We start from the raw sequence: 19792 nt of genomic DNA, 5'->3' as shown, positions 1-19792 counted from the left end.
GACCCCGCACCTGCTGCCGGGGGGGTCACCGGGACTGTCCGCGGGGGTCCCCAGCCATGGTAATAGGGGGTCCCTGAACCCCGTGCTGGGTGCGTCTCCCGTTTTGCTACTTGGGAGGAGTCCCCGAGCCTGCTGCTGGCTCTCCAGCCTTGCTTGCAGGAGGGTCCCTAGCCCTGGTACCAGGGGTTCTCCAGCCCTGCTGCTGGGGGGTGTCCCCAGCCCTGGGTGTGGAGGGTCCCTGCAGCTCTTTCTGGGGGTGTCCCAGCCCTGCTGCGGGGTCTCTAGCGCTGTTACTGGGGGAGTCCTGAGCCCTGCTGTTGGGGGTACCCAGCCTTGGTACTGGGGGAAACACCAGCCCAGCTACAGGGGAGTCCCCAGCCCTGTGACTGGGGAGGGCTATAGTCCTGGTACTGGAGGGTCCATGACCCTCTTACTGGTGGGGTCCCCAGCCCTATTACAGGGAGGGTCTCATGCCCAGGTATTGGGCGGTCCCCAGCCTTGTTACTCAGGGATTTCCAGCCCTGCTGCTGAGCGGTCCATGACCCTCTTACCAGGAGATCCCCAGCCCTGCTGCTGGCTCTCCAACCCTGCTCCTGGGAGTCTCCAGACCTGGTGCTGGAGGGTCCTTGACCCTCTTACCCAGGGGGTCTCCAGCTGTGCTACTGGAGGGATCTCCAGCCGTGCTACTCGGGGCCAGAGGGTAGGTCTCAGCCAAGGTACTGGGATGTCTCTGGTCCAGTTACCGAGGACTCAGCAAAAAATGTGATAAGAAGGGTAGAGGGGAGCAGGCAGTGCCTTTGGGGAGCAGCGTTAAGCATTACCACGTCTGCGTTTGTTCCGTGGCTTCTGCCCAGCGGGGACTTGCAGATCCTGGCGCTAGGTTTGCACCGAAGTTATGCATCCCTTTGTTTGCAGATTTGTGGGATCGCAGGGTTCTAGAATGGCTGGGGCTGGAAGGGTCCTTCAGGCAGTAGCGCTGCGGTGCCCGGCTCGCTGTGCCAGATGTGCCAAGCACGGATGGACTCTGCCCGCGATGCTGGGGTGGTTTCAGGCCCTCGCACCCTTAGGGCTCATGGACGAGGGACTTTTGCCCACAGATAACAGTGGAGCACACCATGCTCCTGCCCTGTGTACCCTTCTGCACTGTGCTGGGTGCAGTTTGCTGGGGCAATGTGGAACCTGCGGATTCTAGCTTATACCGCTGGAAAAATAACCCGAGTGAAAGCGCTCCTTCGGTTCCCAACCTGTCTGTAAGCCCCAGTGCTTTAGGTTGGGCTGGAGCCCCTTCGTCTTTCTTTTTTTTTTTTTTCACAACGGGGATTGCAGGGGTAGGTTTAGCGGGCAACAAAATTCTGCAACCTTCTGGCAGATTGGGTAAAGAAGATGTGGGTTCCACCTGGTCGCTGAGACACAGCCCCACAGATTTCTGGTGGCGGTGCCGGCCCATTGGCCACTGCTGCTCTTGCACTTGCAGGGCGGCTTGGCGCTGAGCCCGGTGTCCCGGCTGCGGCTGGCAATGCCCCGCGGTGCCGGCGGTGAGCACCTCTCACGTTCCCGTTACGCAGCCTCGCCTTGGGGTTGCCCTCCCCGAGCTGTAACTCAGCCCAGCAGCCACAGCGCGAGCGGTTACGGGACAACAAAACAGGTTTGTGCCTCCGAGGGAGAAATAAGAATGCAAATATCTTTGGCATGGAGAAAACAAAGGCTTTCGCTCCTTGGTATTTCTTGTCAGTAGGTTGCATCTGTCCCTCGGCTTTGCCTTCTCGTTCTTTTCCCCGCTGCTTCCCAAGGATTCGGGGACTGATGGCCGGTCTTGAGACGGGGCTCTGCAAAACGCTGTGGGAAGCAAAACCTGATCGTGGGCACAAAGCAGGAGGTGGCTGCCTGGGAAGCAGTGGTTCGCCCAGCGCCGTGCTGCCCACGTGGGGCAGGGACCTGGAGCTCAGTTATTTGGCTCGGGTCTGTCCAGCCCTGCTCCGCATGTGTAATGCTTTTCCTCAAAGAGCGAACAATGAGATGAGTGAAAAACATTCTCCGGTCTCAGGATCTGGCAGAAGTCCTAGTAAGTCTGCAGAAGTATGTTTTTGTCAGTGCTGCTTATTCTGCGAGGGGAGCTTGTATAAACTATTCCAGTCAAAAACCTTTTCCTGGAATGGAGTTCTGACAGCTCAGAACACTCTCAGGACAACGGGGCTCTGCTCGCACCGTGGAGGCTGAATGGGGTGGTGAGAACGCTCGTGCACAAGGCACACCGCCTGCCCTGTGCTGTGCTCAGCCGAAAAAAACAAAACACCTGCACGTAGTAATGTGGAAACAAAACAAGCTGTCCCCCTACCGGGACGTGTCACCATCCATCCCCGTGGCCGGACGGGTCCTTGCAGCAGCAGAGCCGGGGTTTGGGTTTCTCCTGTCCCGCCGCGTCCCCGTGTGCGGCAGCGGAGTGCTCGGAGCACCGCAGGTGTCACCGGGCTCCGAGGGCCTGAAAATGTGAAAGAATGTGAAAAATGTGAAAGTCATCATGCTGGCCCCGAGACTGCAAACTTCTGGTTAATGTGTAATAAGTACATGGCGGATCCTCCTGGCTGGAGCTCTGTGGCTGGCAGCTAGGAGCTGGCGGTGGCATCCCTGGGCGCAGCCCCAGAGGCACCTTTTCCTATCCTGCCTTTCCCCAGCAGTCTCCTGCAGAAGCTATGGGGCTTTCCTGAACTGGTTTGTCTGGTTCCACCTTATCCCCCTCCGTCGTCGTGCTGTGAACCATGTTATCTGGCATGCAAAAACACACTTTCACTTTGTTGTTGTTTTCTTCATGACTCCTGGTTACACGGCACCCGTCTGACAGCCAGCTGGGCAGCCCCGGTGTCACAGCGAGCCCGCACGGCGCTGGCACTGCGGCACCCCGACCCTCGGTGCAGGTTGTCTGGCGAGTCGAGGAGGCCTCGATCCCTGCAGGTAATGCTGGAGGTCGGACCCGTCGATGGGGGCAGTTGCTCTGGCACAAGGGAGAGGAGCGCGTGCCACGTCGTCACGTCCTACTTTCCCGTTTGTCTTTCTTCACATCTTTTGGAAACGGCTCCTGGAATCGGAGCTCAGATTCCCTGTCTGACAGCAACGCATGAATTTTGGCCCGGATGACTTCCCCCTGTAAATTCGAGAGAATAGAATGTCCTTTGAAAACGCTTCTGATTGTTTTTCTTCGCTGCGTTACGCTGGTGCACCTCCCCAAAGCAAACAGGAGCCCCTGCCAAGTTCAGGGTGACTCCGCTATCTGGATGCTCTGGAGGTGTAGCTGTGCCGGCCGCCTGTGGTGACGTATCGCCCCTGCCAGGCGTGCCAAGAGAACCCGGCTGCCCTCGTCTTAGCGAGCAGCTTCCGAGACGCTGGGATTTTTACATTTGCCTCCCCTTGCCTTTTCAGCAGAGAGCACATGGATTTGGTTTGCATCCTCACAGCTCGCACAGGGATGGGGTTTGGGGGGGGCTGTGGGAAGGGGAGTGGTGCAGGGCCGTCCCTGGCACAGGGTGAGGTTGTGGGGCTGCATTTTGTGGCATGGCTTCCCGGCAAAGCGGCGTCCGTGCAGGGTCAGCACATCTCAGCTGAGGTCTTACGGGGGGGCTCAGCTTTGTCCCTTTTAGTCCCCCTGAACCGACTGCAGTGGGCACTGAGTTGCTGGTGGCACTCCCCGTCCCCCTGCCCTGTCACCACGCAGGCAGCCCTGGCACATTGCTCCTGTCCCCAGCCCTTCTGGGCTAAAGCAGGACACGGGTGCAGTTTTCCCCTGCCATTTCTGGCTGGGAGCCCCTTCACCTGCAGTTGGCCTTGCAGTTGTCCCTCTGAGGGGTGTTGGTCCCTGGGAAGGGCTTTGTGTCCACACAGCGAGCAAATCTTTCTGAAACCATTCAGTGCTGGCAGGGAGGAATTGCAAGCACGGCTCCCTATCTCTCTTTTGTTTAGATAGTGCTTATAAAATCCCACACAGGTTTCTAGATAGACGCGTTCACCTGGGTCAGTAGGGGAAAGGAGAGCATCGGGTCCTTCACTTGGTCCTCTCCAGCCGCAGAGCTGCGATAGGGCTGAGGTCTGCCACGCACCCAGGTGAATTGATGCTTTCAAGCCCCTTTCCTCCCCAGAATCCCAGGGGCTTCTCAAAGAGATTGCAGGTGTTTTCTGGTTGTTCTGCAGCTGGGTGTGCAGGGCTGAGCTGTGGCTCAGGGTGCGGGATGGCCCCGTGACACCTGCACCCAGCGCTCGGCTCACAGAGAGCTGCAGAGCTCTGGCTGGGAGCTGGTGAGTTAAAGCTCCAGGCGATGAATTATGAATTGAGTTCCGTCCCTAATCGCTGCGGTGCTGTGCTGAAAGCCCTGATTCTGCCGATCTGAGCGACAGCCCTAAGCTGCACAGCGAAACCTGCAAACGAATTGTTCTGCCAGCTACAAAACTCTTGGCCTACAGATGGGGCTCATCGTACTCCCTCTCCTGCCTCCTTCTGTCACGTTGCCCTCTTTTGTTTGTGACCCTTCCCTCCCTCCTCTCGCTCACACTTTATCTCTGTGCTGGTTGTCCTGCTCGGCTGCACGTCCCCATGCGCTCAGGATGCTGGGTTTCACAGCTGTCAGTCTTTGGGTTTTTGGCTCTTGCCTCTTTGCCACCTTTGCCACCTGGAGCCAAATCCTGCCCTAAGCAGCCATCCCAGCTCACCAGTTTCAAGTGCTGCACTTACTTCTCTCAGCCTAGAAATGTCAGGGCAATATTGCATTTTCAGTTTGTCTGGATTGCTGCATGCTTTCAGCCAGGAGCAGCTGTCCCCATGCACCAGGCTGTTGGGCAGCAAGAAATGCAACACCAAGGGGTTATTGGTGGTAGGTGGATGGTTGGACTGGATGATCTTGTAGGTCTTTTCCAACCTAGCTAATTCTATGATTCTATAAAGGCAAAGCCTCGGTGCTGATGAGTCATTCCCTGCAGCCTGCGACCATGGAGGTGCTGTTAGGATTAGGGTTAATTAGGGTTAGGATTGGGGTTAGGGAGCTTCTGCAGGTCCTGATGGCTGCTTGTGTCTCTTGCACAGGAGTTCCCACCGGACAAGGCAGAGGATTCCTGACAGCTTTCAGCAGGGCTGCGGTGATTCTTACCCACGTGGGACACTTCAGAGAGCTGGGAACAAGGTCTGCTGCCAAACTTGGGCTTGAAACCCTACACAGGAAGAGCCATTTGTCAGACGTCACCCCAACGGGAGCTGCTGCATTCGAGTGTGCTTCTGGAGAAAAAATAACAGTTTGGTTTTGTGTTTCATTAGCTATTTACCAGGAAGGAAAGAAAATTAAAAGTAGAGTGACAGTGACTTCAAAGAGGGTGTCTGACTTGTAAGAATAACACTTTTACCTGTGCTGGTTTTAGGAGTGCCAGCTGTGCCTGTGTGTGAAGGATGGAGCAGATGTTTCGGCTGGCTCAGTAGCTGAGCTGGTGGAGCAGCACCTGGCACGCAGCCTGGCCCTGGAGGAGCATTTCAGAGGGAGCATCTCCCCGTGAGCACCATGGGGACCCCAGCCCCATGGTCCGTGCTGCTCCTTGCCACGCTGGTGGGGCTCTGCGCTCCCCCTGCAGCACAGGGGAAGCCGAACTTCATCATCATCCTGGCAGATGATCTGGGCTGGGGAGACCTGGGGGCCAACTGGGCCGAGACAAAGGAGACCCCGCATTTGGATGAGTTGGCTGCCGAAGGGACAAGGTAACAGTGCGTCCCCACCCTGGGCCTTTCTGAGCATCCCTGGTTGCTCTGTCCTGCTTCGGCCCCTCGTCCCTGGGGCTCAGAGGGCTGAGTGTGAGCGGGAGGGACGGAGCAGCCTCACGCTGTGCACGTTTTGCAAGCCAAGGCAAAAGGTTCATTTTCTGTTCATTTTCTGTTCATTTTCCAGGTTCGTGGATTTCCACTCGGCTGCCTCCACCTGCTCGCCATCCCGCGCCTCTCTGCTCACGGGGCGGCTCGGCGTGCGCAATGGGGTGACCCACAACTTCGCCATCAGCTCGCTGGGCGGCCTGCCCCTCAATGAGACCACGCTGGCCGAGGTGCTGCGGGCGGCGGGGTACAGCACAGCAGCTATAGGTAACGCCTGGTAGCCACACCGTGGCCGGGATGAAGGTGCCCATAAAGAAAGCGCCGCGGGTAGGTAGGGCGAGTGCAGGCAGCTGAAGGAAAGCCTAAAGGTGGGAAAGATTTTGTACTTTCCCCTCTCTTTTTGCAATCCCTAATTATCCTATTCATATCCAAGCGCAGCCTGAAGTTTGGGCCTGCCCCAGTTTTCTGTGGAAGCCGAAGTTGCTTAACCCTGCAATGGGAACGCGGAGTATTCCTGAAAAAACATGAGTGTGCAGAGCAGCGCTGTCCTCGCACGCCCCGGCTGGGTGTGATGCTGGGTGTGACGCCGCAGGGGCTGGCAGTGCGAGTTTGGACACTCTGTGCTGCTGGGCTGTGCTGCTGGGCACCCTCCTGTGCACACAGCACAGTGCAACCCGTCTGAAAGTGCATCAGGCGGTGCTGAGTCCTCTGCACATGGAGCTCCCCGTGACCATGCGTGTGTTGGGGTTGCGTCTGCACAGAAGCCCTTGCTGTCTCTTCTCCCCATTAATTGTTGCTGGTTCCCCTCTGATATCAGTGTGCTCGGTGCAGGCAGGCCTCGGGACACCGCAGATCAGAGGATGAATCTGATTCTTTGGGATGGGTTAGGAAGTTGTCTCCTCTGAATGCAAACACATGAAAGAGCCTTTTAAGGCTGGAGATGGTTGATTTGCGCAGACACGAGATACCTTTGGCATTTTTTCTGGGTTTCTGCAGAAAGAAATCCAGCCAGCACAAACAAGTGGCCTTTCTTGTTGCTAGATTAAAACCTCCTGCCCTGTGCCTTGTGGGTTTTCACTGGTGACTGCAGAGCCCACTGACTGGTGGGCTTTTTGGAGGTTAACTGCTGAGTTAACCTCCAAAATGATTTTCTGTGCTTTTCACGCAGGCAAATGGCACCTGGGGCACCACGGCCGCCACCACCCCATCTTCCGTGGTAAGGACACGGTGAAGCTGAGCTGAGCACCTGGCATTCACCTGGCCCCCACTGACCCCCACCTTGCCCGCAGGGTTCGACTATTACTTTGGGATCCCCTACAGCCACGACATGGGCTGCACGGACACCCCTGGCTACAACGTGCCACCCTGCCCACCCTGCCCACAGCACGGCGTGGCCACCAGGTACGGCTCTGGTGAAAACACTCCGTGCACGGGGCGATTTGAGTGCTGGGATTTGGGATTTGCGAGCCGCAGTCCCATGAGCTGCTCCCTGCTGTGGTCTCCTCCCTCACGTTCCCTGGAAATGGCATGGAGAGGTGGAGCATGGGGCCCTGGGGCAGCCTGACTAGGCAGGGAGCAGCCTGTGCTATGGGGACGTCAGCATTGTCCCCTTTCCGGCACCCTTGGCGGTGCCATTCTGGCAGTCTGGGTGAGCAGTGGGCTTGGTGCCCACTCCCAGCCATCCCAGTCCTTGCTGCGGTGATGCGACCATGCGGTGATTTCTTCCTGCAGCCCCACCAACAAGGACTGCTACACAGATGTGGCCCTTCCTCTCTTTGAGAACCTCACCATTATCCAGCAGCCCGTCAACCTCAGCAGCCTGGTGGAGTGGTACGTGGAGAAGGCAGCGCGCTTCATCCAGCAAGCAAGGTGAGGGTACCACGCACCAACCCCGTCCCCATCCCCATCCCTCTTCCCACACCATCTCGTGTGGCTGGCGAGCACTTTCTGCTCATCCTGGGGCAGTCAGAATTCACGTGCCCAGAACGCACGAGCTCAGCTGCACAGTGGCAGTGCTGTGCTGGGTGAGCAGATCTGCGGAGACGGAGCCTCCAGGCTTTGCTTTCCGATGTTCTGGGTAAGGAAGGAGCTGCACCGAGGTCCCACAGGGCTCCCATAGAAGTGTTCCGGCCTTCAGAGAATCACGTGCAAAGGGATTTATAAGCCCAGTTTAACCGCAAAGGTCACAGCCTTTCATCTGGGGGTATAGTCATGGCTGGGTGTGAAGGGAAGCACCATCCCCCGTCCTCCTCCATGCTGCTGTCCTCGTGGTGGTGTCACCCAGAGGTGGCAGGGGACAGCTGCTGGGCAGTGTGTGCTGGAAGGTGCAGGCAGCACCCGGGGGTGTTGGACCCAAATAAAGGCCTTGGACTCACTGTGTTTCATGGGTGACTTTCCGCAGTGGCACAGGGAAACGTGGAGCCCAGGTTTGCTGCTCCCCAAGGAGGAAAGCACCTCCTGGAAACAGCAGCCCCCAAGCCCTGCCGATGGGTTTCGTAAGGCTAATCCCTATTATTCAGGGATTAGTAGCTGTGACTTTGCAAAACGCCTTTCTGCAGCGCTGTAAGAGGCCATCTGAGGGACAGTGCCCGCTGCCTGGCACAGCCCCGGGGCTGCTTGTGTAGGGGGGGGCTTGGAAAATGTCTGTGTGCTGAAGGGGGGTAAAGAAATGGGACAGGCCTGCAAGGAAAGGGCTGTGTCAGGGCTCTGGAGAAGTCTGGGCACTGTCTTGGGGTTATCTGCGTTTACAGAGAACAGGATTAAACAGGTGCCTGCCTTTCCTCTGCTTTGATGGTTTATTTCAGTTTTCCTCTGCCTGACTCACTCATTATGGGGCAACGAAAAGAACACAGGATTTGTCATCTCGGTGTTTTTTTAACCAGTCGTGTCAAGGTTGAGCAATTCAGTGAGATTTTGCTCTGGCCAGGACGCTTAGAGCACAACAAACACAAGAGCAAAAGCCAAGGACATTAAGTCTTAAGTTATTGATTAAATGTTTGCTCAGTTTTCAGGAGAGGGGCTGAGCTATGAAATGTAGATGCAAAAGGCGAGCGGGGTTCTCAGCTGGGTGCCAGGATAACGATCCCTGCACACTGTTTTCCATGGGTCTGAGAGTTCCCCTGGAGGTGCATGGGACAAACTCACGCTGGCGCTCTGGGCGTGAGCCAGAGTGGTACGGACAGAATGAGAAAACAGGCCTGCCCCACGAGAGCTGTAATCACAGGCTACACTGAGGCATTGCTGCTGATAAGAAGTCAAGGGGATACTAAGCATTTTTGCGTGGTGAAGTGGAGGAGGTTTCTGTGCGGAGCCGAGTGGCTCCTTGCAGGGCAGGGCTCGGGCAGGTCGCTGTGCTTTGCTGGGCAATCAATGAGAGCCAAACCGTGCTCCAGGGTCTCAGAAATCCCCCAGGCAATGGTGCCATGCAGAAAGAGGCAGTGCTTCTCAGTGCCAGTTGCAGAAATGTGCAGCCAGCTCCCCTGTTTCCTAAATCCCGGTGTTCTGCAGGGTGCTGGGAGGGCTCAAATCCACGCAGGGCTCCGGCTCTGTGCTGCAATGGGACGGCTGCTGTGAGAAGGCTGAGATTTTTTAGTTTGGGATCCCAAGGTGAGCGATGTGCAGGGGGCAAAGGCGGGTAGCACAGTTCTGCGGGAGCCCAGCAGCCCCCAGCTCTCTCTGGCCACCTTGAGGCTGTGGGGTACCCACACCAGAATGTCCCAGGGATCCGGCCCCTCCCCGCCATCCCACCCTTCCCCTCCGAGCTCCCTGAGGAAGAGCAGCCACACTGGAGGAGATAAATATAGCCATAAACAAGAAAACAGGACGTGTCCTCTGGTGATTTAAAAGCAAACAGCCGCCCCGCTGCCTCCCCTCTTGCATAAGGGGAGGAAGGGGAGCATCGATGCGGGGCATTCCGCCCGTGGCCAGTGTGCCGTGGGACGCGGGAGGTGGAGGAAGGGACGAGCTCGTCCCAAGTGTGGGTGCCCTGGGGAAGGTCAGCACCCGGGGGAGCAGGGGGAGAGGAAGCAGCGCTGGGGAGGTTTCAGCAGGGAAGGAGTGACTCACGCAGTGAAGACGCACTGTCCTGCTGCTTCCTCCCGGCATGGCCCTGGGGCAGGTGCGGGCACCCAGCGCTGCCCAAGCAGTGCTCTGGGAACGTGTCCCGCTTGGCTGGGGGCAGGCGGCCTCTGCTTTCCTTCCCCATTGTGATTCTTTGAGTTTTGGGGGCTGAGCGTCCTGCGGGGCGGCAGAGGTTTGCCCCCCATGAGCTATAGCAAGCTTGCAGCTCCTGCGAGGAAGGGCCGCTGCGCCACGTCCCCCGAGATCCCCTGCACCTCACCCCCACCCCACTGCACTCTCCCCTTGTTGCTTTCAGGGACAGCGGCCGTCCCTTCTTCCTCTACCTGGCACTGGCCCACATGCACGTGCCGCTGCAGATCGCCCCGCCACCGGACAGGGGCATCTATGGGGCTGCCCTGCGCGAGATGGACGCCCTGGTGGGACGTGTCAAGCTCCTGGCTGACCGCTTTGGGAAGGGCAGCACGCTGCTGTGGTTCACAGGTAAAGCACCGCAAGCGGCCGCGGTGGTGGGTGACGGCTGCACCAGCCCCGGTGGCACAAGGAAATGGGACCGGTGTTTTTCCACACTCCTTGATGTGCTGTGACAGGGGCACTGGTCGGGCCTGAGCTGTCCGTGTGGGGATGTGGCTGCTGTGCTGGCCCTAGGGGCAGCAACTCAGCCGGTGCCCACCCCGCCACCCCCCCGTGGGCATGGCCTGCCTAATTGAACCTCAAATCCGCACTCATTAAGAAGCCCAAATCCACTGGCGCTCAGCAGCCTCCCTAATGAGGACGCATTGCTCCTGGCACAGGAACTGCTCGGCTGCTCATTAATGCCCAGAGCTGGTGACAGCCGCCTCTGTGCCCCGGCTTCGCTCCAGCCGCTTACCTGGGACCCCCAGAAATGGGCCCCGTCCCTTGGAAATAAACTTTGGGGAATAGGAGCAGCCCTGCTGCCAGGCCCCATGCTGCTCCTGCTGGTGTAGGGCACAGCACGCAGGGGATGGGCAGGGGGTGCGGGGCCGCTCGTCCTCAGCCGCCCTGCAGAGCGGAGGTGCCCCCGCTGCTGCTCATGGGGACGTTTCTGTCTCTTGCAGGTGACAACGGCCCTTGGATGCAGAAGTGTGAGCTGGCGGGACGCCTGGGGCCGCTGCTGGGGGCCTGGCAGAGGGCACGAGGTGACCTCAAGGGGCTGGGGGCCTCCCGGGGAGGGGTACATGGGGCTGATGCCAGACAGCCCTGCTCTGCCCGCAGGCAGAAAGCAGGGAGCGCTTCTCTCTCCCCCGCCTTTCCGACAGCTTCTTGTATTTCAAACCGATGTGGTGATGCATCTGTTTTTCAGTTTTCCCCTAAAACTACCACGGGGTGGGACCGGAGCCCCCCAGATCCCTGTTACCCCAAACCCTTGGCAAGCTGACAATCAGTGGCCGCTGCTTTCATCTCCCTGATGCAGCAGCTCCTGGGACCCGTGGGCGATGGGGCATTCGGCTCCTGCCCTTCATCTGCTGGGCTCTCAGTGCCCCTGCACCCCCTGCCCGGCTCCCCGAAGCCCAGCCCAGCGGGAGTTTTATTTTCTTTCTTTCTAACTTTTCTTTTTTTCTTTTGTTTTTATTATTATTATTATTTCCTTCTTTTCCGGCCAAGCCATCTGGTTGGTGGGTTTCTTTCAGCCGGAGCGGCCAGAAGTATGCATGAGTCAGGCATTTCCCACTTCTGCTTGTATTACGCACTGTAAATGTGTGGCGGGTTATGTTTCCCCGTTCGCTCGGGGTCAGTGCGGGAGGGGAGAGGGGGGGGGGGGGGGACAGAGGCAGCTCCGCTTTCCTCATCTGCTTCCTGACACCTACCCGGGGGAGGAAGCCGCTGCCGGTGCTGTGCGAGCCCGGCCGCGAGGCTGGCAGCCGCTGGCTCCCCCCACTCCCTTTTCCGGTTCCCAGGGTCCTTCCTTCGGGTGCTCCGGCCCTGGGAAGAAATCGTAACCTTCATTTTCTTAGTAAACAAGCCCCGCCGACGACCTGGGTTGCTCTTGAGCAACCAGTGGTCACAAGCCGGAGCAGATGGTACGGGCAGTGCGGCGTTCGGGAACAAACCTACAAAAACACGGCCCCTTTCCAGCATCTCGCTGCCCACATGCAGCCCTGCCAAAACAACCCTGCCCCGGGGATCACGGGGCGCTGGAGGAGGGTGGGCTGCCGGCTGCAGGGGCTGTAGCCACCAGCTGATGGGTCACAAAGCCCCCTCCTGTGCATCTCCCCATCCCCACGCAAGGAAAGAGAGGGAGGAAGGGGAGGAACTGTTGCTCAGGGTTATATACATTTCACAGAGCTTGGCGTTTCCTTTTAGGGTCCAACCCAAATTCCAGGAATGTTTTCCACTCGCTCCGGTGGAGTCGGTCGTTGCACGCAGAGCACTGCAAACACAAGTGCTGGGCCCCCCAGCTCCAAGTTGAGGGCAGAGCTTCCCTTCCCTCCTCAGGAGCCCACCCGGAAAACCCAACCCCATCCCTTGTTCCCAAGTGCCCAGGAAGGGACACGTGTTTTGGGGGGCGGGTATGTTCTGGGCCAGGTTTGGAGGGCTCCAGACCCACTGAGGAGTGGGGACACGGTGATTTTTGTCCCTGCACGGGAATGCTCAGCCCCACGTTCCTGGAAAGCCGTGGCCTCGGCGTGGTTGCGTATTCCTGCTCCAGAGAAGAATCCCTGCTTGGGTCTAGGGGGTCACAGCCCGGTTCTGTGCTGAACATGAGCTCATGCCCGGGCAGTGCGGGCTCCCAGCCTGCTCCACAGCCATACCAGGCAGGCTGTGGGGAAACAGGGGCACAGCGTCTGTCCCAGGGCTGCTGTGGCTGCAGACTGATGGACAGACGGACAGACTTGCTACCCTGCTCCTGCTGCCCTCGGGCTGCTCGCTGTGCAGCAAATCCCTCGAGATGCAGATGCAATACTGCGAGGATTATTTAATGCTTACTCTAATTGATACCATTTCCTATGGCAGCTGAAAATGCAGGAGGCGCGGTGCGTCCCAGAGCACCCTGGGGTCCCGCAGCGGGAACATCCCCTGGCTCCCACCTCTGCCAAAGGAAATGACTGCGGGCACGCGCCGTTGCCATGTGCACGCTGAAAGCCGGGCAGACAAAGGGCAGCGGCCAGTTGGGAACTCTGTGCGGTGAATGGGGCTGGGATGTTCCCTTCGCCCCACTCCCAATCCTTCCCCTTGGCTGCTCGGGGCCCTTGGTGCTGCAGCAGAGGCGGCAGCTCCGTGACACCCCCCCAGCAGCCCCGTTCTGCTGCTCAGCACCTTGTTTTGTTGGTCAGTGCCCCCAGTTCCATCCTCATCCCCCCGCTCTGATGCTCAGCCCGCAGCTGCGGGCAGGGGCTGGTGGCTCTCCCACCACTGTGCTTCCCAGACTTCGTGCCAAGGAAACAAGGAAGAGGGTTAACTGGTCAGCGGGTGGGATTGCTGCAGGGTTAGCAGCGGGGATGTGTTTTTGGTGGGGCTGGGGACCATCGACGTGTTGTCAGGGGCTGCACCCTGTGCACACACACAAGGGCATGGCTGCGGAGCCCCTGGAACAAACTCCTGCATTCTCCGCCCGCCCCGTGCCATGAAGGTGGATGGAAGTGTTCAGTTCCATTTCTCATCACTCACTGCTGCAGTAGATGTGAAACCAAAGGCAGCGCCAAGCTGAGCCCCTTTCCCACCCCTCTCCCTGTTTCTTCTAGAGACTCCTTCAGCTCTTCTCCCTCCCCTGACCCAGCTCCAACCACTGCCACTTTCCTCCCTTCAGCACACTCCCATTCTCGGGACAGCTCTGGGGTCGGAGGGTCCCCACCGCTGCCCAGCTCCCACCCAGGGGATGCTGAGCACTCCGCTCTCTCTTGCAGGAGGCAGCCCCGCCAAGCAGACCACGTGGGAAGGAGGGCACCGGGTGCCGGCAGTGGTGTACTGGCCTGGCCACATCCCTGCCAAGCGGAGCAGCCACGCCATGCTGAGGTAGGGATGGTTCTGGGGCGGGCCGTGCCTGCCCCACAGCTCGCTGTGCTTCATGCCGTGGGTCTGCAAGGTCCTGCTTCCACACGTGCTGACAGCTCCGGAGCCGCGTGGTTACCTGGGTCCTGGCAGCGCAGGGCACCAGTTGGGCATCGCCCGCGTTGTGTCTGACGCTGCACTTTTGTCCTCTCCCCAAAGACCTTAATGCTTCAGCAAATAGGAGTTGAAAGCTCTTTTTGTGAGGCTGGTGGATCCGCGTTAGCAGCTGCAGGGCTCCGTGTGTCTCTTCCCCGCGGTGGCTGAGTGCCTCCCGATAATTAAAAGATGACGATGTTCTCTCTCTCCACCGAGAAGCAGGCTTAGGCTTTGTGGTTTGCAAATGGCTTAATGTGAAGGAGGGTGCGGTTGTGGGAAAGGCCGTCCGGAGGGACAGCACAGCGCTGGCAGGCAGCGCGGCCGCGCTCCGAGGTAGTCCTGGGCCACTCCTGCACGTGGGTGGGAGCAGAGGGGACAGGACGTGGTGGGGATGGTGGCACTGCGGGGACCGGCACGGACGGGGCCGTGTAGCAGCAATGCCGCCGCTCTCCTTGCAGTTCTTGCAGCGCTTGCAGCCCTCCCTGCAGCAAACAGCTCTGGGATTTCTGTAAGGTTGATGGTTCCAGGTGTGCACTGGAGCACTGATGCTTGCTGATTGATGAGTGCAGGACCGGGCACCCCTGGGGTTCCACCTGCAAATCCCCCCTGGCACGGGGAACCCCCAGCCCGCGTCCCCCTGCACCGAGCAGCCCCAGGGGTCCCGGTTATCTCCCAGCCCTCATCTCCTGCATTTCCCAGATCCAGTCCAGCAGGTTGGGCGGCTGTAAACGCAGGCAGCTGCCAGCACCGGGCTGTGCTGCACACATCCGCTGCCCACCCAGGGGCTCTGCCGTTCCCCAGGGGTTTCCTTGCCTCTTTGTTACTATTACTTTGTACTCTTCTGAAGACAGAGCTGCAATGCTGGGCCTGGTCGTGCCATCACATCAGCTGCAGGGCTGTGCAGTTCCAGCCATACACGGTCACTGTGCCTCTTGGCCGCGGTCAACTCGGTGCTGAGCTCCCTGCACCTCGAGGCTCCTCCAGGAGGCAGAGCCCCATCCCGTGTTTTGCCAGCGCTGCCCAGGCTGCACAGCTTTGCTTATTCAGAAATGCCTCCGGGGGAGCCCGCCTCCGCCGTGGAAATTCAAAGCCAACAGCCCAGGGAGGTTTCGTAAAGTTCAGGTGTGTGATACAAACCAACCCAGGGCAGGGAGCTGCCAGCTGCAGGCTGGGGCTGTGCAGCCGGGGCTCTGTGGTGCCATGGGGGTCACTGTGATGGGACACGGGGCTCCTGGGGACCTCGGCGGGGTGGGTTTCCCACCCTAAATGAACCCACCCTAAATGAGGGCCTGAGTCGAGCAGGTTGGTTCATCCTTATGTCCTGGAGAGAGGCTGGGAGAGCTCTGCTAGGCAGCGTTTGGGGCTGGGCAAGGGCAGGCGTTACCTGTGTCCTCAGCCCAGGGTTAGGAAACGCTGGCAGCAGTTGCAGCCTGACTTGGGAGAAAGCATCCTGACCAGGCCCTCCTTGGGCTCCTTCCGCCCCGGGCTGCGTGGCATCACCTCTCTTCATTACCTCCCTGCCAGGTGAGAGGAGGTGAGCGTGGCCGGCGGCCGGGGAGGCAGCAGCTGGAGCTGCACCGACTTGCACCCGTGCACCGCGCCCTGCACAAAGCTGCCTCGTCGGCTCTTCTTAATTACAGCTAATGGTGGGAGCTGCCCGCTGTGCCCCGCACCCTGCAGGGCGCTGAAGAAGTGGGTCAGTGGAGTGGCCAAGGAGCGAGCAGATCGCAGTGCCCAGGACTGGGAGGGACGGGGCTGCTGCTGCGGGTGCTGAGCTCAAGGTGGTGCTTTTGGGGGTTGTCTGTACCCATGGAGCCCTCGCTAAGAGCTGAAAAATGCCTTCTTTCATCCCCGTGGGTTTCTTGCACCTGTCTGACACTGCCCCAGTTCTCCCTGCTTTGCCCTTTTTGCAGGCTGTCATGGTTTCCAGGGGGGGTCCAGCTGCTGATTTAGCGTAACTGCACATGGGATGGGTGCAGACAGATCAGGGTGCCCGGGCTGCACTTGGCGGGTGCTGAGCACCGTGGCAGCGATGTGGGGCGGCCCCGTGCAGAGCTCAGTGTGATCCTGCAGGGATGCGCTCCAGCTCTGCACGGCGGGGAGCCGAGGATTTCGGTGCCTCCTGGCTGCTCCGGCCGTCTCCACGAGAGCTGCACAGCCGGGGCTGCCTTTCAGCTCTCCTCAGCATTGTTTGTTCTTATTTGTCCTCTCGGTCTCTTAGCAGCTAAATTAAAACTCATTGAATGGGAGAAACAGGGGCCCTAAAGTCCTGGGCTGTTTGCTCTCTCCGCTCACGCAACAGCCTGCGCGCGCCGGGCGGGAGCGAGGGGCCCTGCTCCTGCAGCGTGGCCACTGCTTCGCCCCGGGGTGCTCAGCTGGGGTGGTGCTGGGAGCCCGGTGCTCTCGGTAGGGTGCAGGGTGCATGGTGCGGGGTGCAAGCATCTCCCCAGCCAAGCTGCCTGCCCAGGGAGCGCAGCGCTGCCGCGTGTCATTTGCCCAAGTGGGAGGTGACACTGGTGCCTTGCGGCAGGACGTGCCTTTGCTCGACCCGCTCGCCCTCTGTGTCCCCACCGGTGGTGACGGGGCACGGGGTCACCCACACAGGGAGCGACCAAGACCCAGCCCTGAGAGATCTTTTGTGGCGGAGGCCCCTGAAAAGAGAGGATTATGGTGGAAATGCTGACAGGCGTTTTGGTATAAGTGCACAAAATAGCACCGCTCTCATTTTCCATTCTGGCTGCTATGGCTCGTGCTGCGCGAGGCAAAAGCGAGACCACATTTTCCTGGGGCTGCGGGATCTGCTGGGATTGGCGTAAAAAGTCCCTGTGCTAGCACTTTCTGTGCAGGGTGACCCGGTGCCTTCCCCGCGTGCCTGGGGGACGACGTGGTGGGGGCTGCACCCTGCTCTGCTCTAGGGAAGCAGCCAGGGCCCCCCGAGCAAGGGGTGCCGGGGTGCAGGTGGGGCTGGGGGCTCCGCTCCGTGTTCTGATGGAAGCTGCTTCCTTCCCCAGCACCCTGGACATCTTCCCCACGCTGGTGGCACTGGCTGGAGCCACACTTCCCCCGAACAGGCGCTTTGATGGCGTGGACGTGTCCCCGGTTCTCTTCGGGCTGTCGGATGTGGGACACAAGGTAAGGAGAGCCCCTTCCTCGGGACATCCCCAGATCTAAAGGGGGGCTGTAAGAAGGAAGGGGACAAACTCTTTAGCAGAGTCTGTTGTGGTGGGACAAGGGGAAATGGTTTCAAACTGGAGCACTGTCCTGCAGCCCCGCGGGCACAGCACGGCGCTGCTCCTTCCTGCTCACGAGAGGTGCACAGGCATGGGAAACGAGATCAGACCTCCTTCTATCTGCTTTATTGATCTTGACAGATGGAGATGTAATTAAGCGCTCCTTCTCTGAGCTCCTTGGCTCGGAAACGTGCCCGTTATTGATGTGAGTGGGGCAGGCAGCCCCGTGCCCTGCAGCTCTGCCCCTGCAACAATAGGAGCTGCTGACGGCTCCTTTAGGCGTGAGAAACACAGCTTCCAGAACGAGAAGTATGGCAATGTATTTTTCTCAGAATTTTACAAGTTTTTCACTGAACCAAGTAAAAAGAAGTTCGCCTTTAAAGCAGACCCACAGATAGAGCCTGGTTTTGCTTTTCAACTTGGTTCTCCTGCGAGCACCACGAGCCTGCTCCCAGCAGGAATCTTGGATCTGCTTGCTGCGTCCATCAGGGTTTTGGTATTTAGTTCGTATTTATGGAACCCTCTACTGAACCGTGAGATAAACCGTGGGAGCGGATGGGACGCGGCTCGGGGATTAACCCTCTTCTTGCAGAGGCACGGCGGCGTGGGGCCGCCCTCACCAGCCCTTCCTGCCTGCCTGGGACCAGGAGGAGTTCCCCAAACTGGGGCTGAGCTCCCAGGCGCTGCCACCCCGCTGCTCTCAGGGCTGTTGTGCCGCCATCAAGGTCCTTCTTGGCCTGGCTGCTCTGTCCCAGGAGGGTTTGTCCCTGCCCGTCCCCACAGCCCTGCGGACAAGCGGCCTTCAGCGCAGCGAGCATCGCCCCGCGCTCCGCTCAGCTGCTCTCGTCCCCTCCCGGCTCGGCGGCGGCGAGCGCGGCGCTTTCATCTCTTGATGGCAAAACCGGCTTTGATGTCGCAGGGTTTTCCTTGACACAAATCCTCCCGGAGCAGTTCCTCTTCTCGCCCGCCCGCTGGATCCCCGCACGCCGCTGACAGCTGCTTTCCCACTCGGGCGGGCGGGGGCTGAGCAGCGGTGCGGCCGTAACCTTGCTCGTGTCCCAGCCCGGCTCGGCGCCGGCACAACCTGTGATGGAGCTGGGCGGCCGCCAAGGCCCTGTTTTGAGCAAAGGCTATTTGCAGTAAAAATAAACACATCACACGAAATGTATCAAGGGTACGAGTGTCAAACAAATACGCTCTTTCCATGAGCGTAATGTCAGAGGGCTGCGCTCCTCCTCCCCACGCACGGCTCGCTTGTGCAAACAGCCCGGAGCTCTACGTGCGGATGGAGAGTTTTCTGGGGAGGTTTTTTTTTTTTTTTTTCCTTCTTCCTATTTCTTCTTTTTTTTTGTTTTTCGTAACGAAGTTACTGGCTGCAAACCTGGGAATGTTTCCTGAAAGGGCTCGGCTTACGTGTGCAGCCCGTCCTCATAGGTTTGCTTAGTGTGGGGCTCACCAACAGGCTCGCTGTTGGTTTTGGTGCTTTGCAGCCATACGGCAGCATCCACCCCGTGCTGCTCGACTTAAAGGGGACAAGCAAAGCTGAGCCCTAAGGCTGGAAGCAGGCAGATCGGTTCCGTTCTTGGTAGTTTGGCTTCAAACGTCCTAAAATAATTGCTGGTTTCTGCATTGGAGCCGTTGCTTCTGCCGGAGGGGTGCCAGCACGAGCGGACGGGAGCACGGAGTTCCTCCTTGTGCACCGTGCGACCTCCCCAGCTCACCCTTGAGCCTCCCACATCCAGGTTTTCATTTCTTTTTCCATGAAACACAGTTTTAAAACCAAATTCCAGGCGGTGTTTTTGTCTCTCTTGCCTTGCAGTTGAGGGCAATAGAGGAAACCGAGAGCCATGGGAAATTCCCCCCGGATCGTGGCCCTGCTGGGGGGGCCGAGCGGCAGCGCCGGGCAGAGCGCTCCGTGCCGGACACCTGCTAGGTCATTACAGCGCTGATCAGCTGCGAACACTGTTACTAAACTTGGCACCGCAGCTGCCTACAACTTCGGCAGATGTTTCTAATTTTTAGCACAGTGGAAATTTCTTGAATCACTTTTAAATTCAATTCCCAGGGAGGAAACCTCTGGTGACTCATCACTCAGCGGAGCCATTGGCTCTGCAGCAGATCTGATCGGAGGGACGCGCGCGCCGCGCCGTCCAGCTCACTTGTCTCCTCGCTGCCATGTGCCAAGGCATCAAGTGTCCTAAATACCAAAGAGCAGAGACTCGACCCACCCCTCCCTCCTTCCCTTTCACCTCCTCACCCCGATTCCCTTTGCGGGCCCAGCGGGCAGAACTCGGGTTGTTGCTGTGGCTCCTGGGCTGAGCAGTGCCTCTCAATGTGTGCGTTCACTGGGGAGGTGACCCCGTGTCGGGAGATGTTGGGGCAGAGCAGGTTTTCTCTGCAGTGGGCTGTGTTGTGTTCTTCCTTCAGATGCTGCTCCACCCCAACAGCGGGGCAGCGGGGAAGGACGGGGAGGTCGAGGCGCTGCGGCTGGCTCAGTACAAGGCATTCTACACCACAGGTAGGGTGGCTGCTTTCCAGAGCCTAA

At 59.0% G+C, this 19792-nt stretch overlaps 2 protein-coding genes across 13 annotated transcripts in view; one reads left to right on the top strand and one right to left on the bottom strand.

Annotated features, from left to right (window-relative positions):
- The window catches only part of SLC16A6 (solute carrier family 16 member 6), an 8902-nt gene extending 7633 nt beyond the window's left edge, over positions 1–1269 (bottom strand). Inside the window, exon 1 of the mRNA XM_021414592.1 lies at positions 822–1269. The gene's annotated coding sequence lies outside the window, so the exon portion shown is untranslated. The remainder of the gene's footprint in view (positions 1–821) is intronic.
- ARSG (arylsulfatase G) overlaps positions 1–19792 on the top strand; it is a 40784-nt gene that overhangs the window by 19173 nt on the left and 1819 nt on the right. For 8 of the 12 annotated variants that reach the window (XM_021414597.1, XM_021414596.1, XM_021414599.1 and 5 more), the window contains 10 exons: positions 5066–5725; positions 5913–6100; positions 7002–7049; positions 7123–7234; positions 7565–7702; positions 10209–10393; positions 10990–11070; positions 13777–13885; positions 17029–17149; positions 19675–19765. In XM_021414597.1, coding sequence (XP_021270272.1) covers positions 5532–5725; positions 5913–6100; positions 7002–7049; positions 7123–7234; positions 7565–7702; positions 10209–10393; positions 10990–11070; positions 13777–13885; positions 17029–17149; positions 19675–19765 — 1267 coding nt within the window. In that variant the 5' untranslated portion in view covers positions 5066–5531. Of the gene's footprint in view, positions 1–1375; positions 1646–1704; positions 2950–5065; positions 5726–5912; positions 6101–7001; positions 7050–7122; positions 7235–7564; positions 7703–10208; positions 10394–10989; positions 11071–13776; positions 13886–17028; positions 17150–19674; positions 19766–19792 lie in introns of those variants that run through there. The other 4 variants (XM_021414606.1, XM_021414607.1, XM_021414602.1 and 1 more) reach the window with 4 other exon arrangements.

This window comes from Numida meleagris, chromosome 17 (assembly GCF_002078875.1).
Source record: "Numida meleagris isolate 19003 breed g44 Domestic line chromosome 17, NumMel1.0, whole genome shotgun sequence".
Taxonomy (NCBI): domain Eukaryota; kingdom Metazoa; phylum Chordata; class Aves; order Galliformes; family Numididae; genus Numida; species Numida meleagris.
The sequence above is the reverse complement of the archived record's forward strand: the minus strand, read 5'-3'. Positions and strand labels throughout refer to the sequence as shown.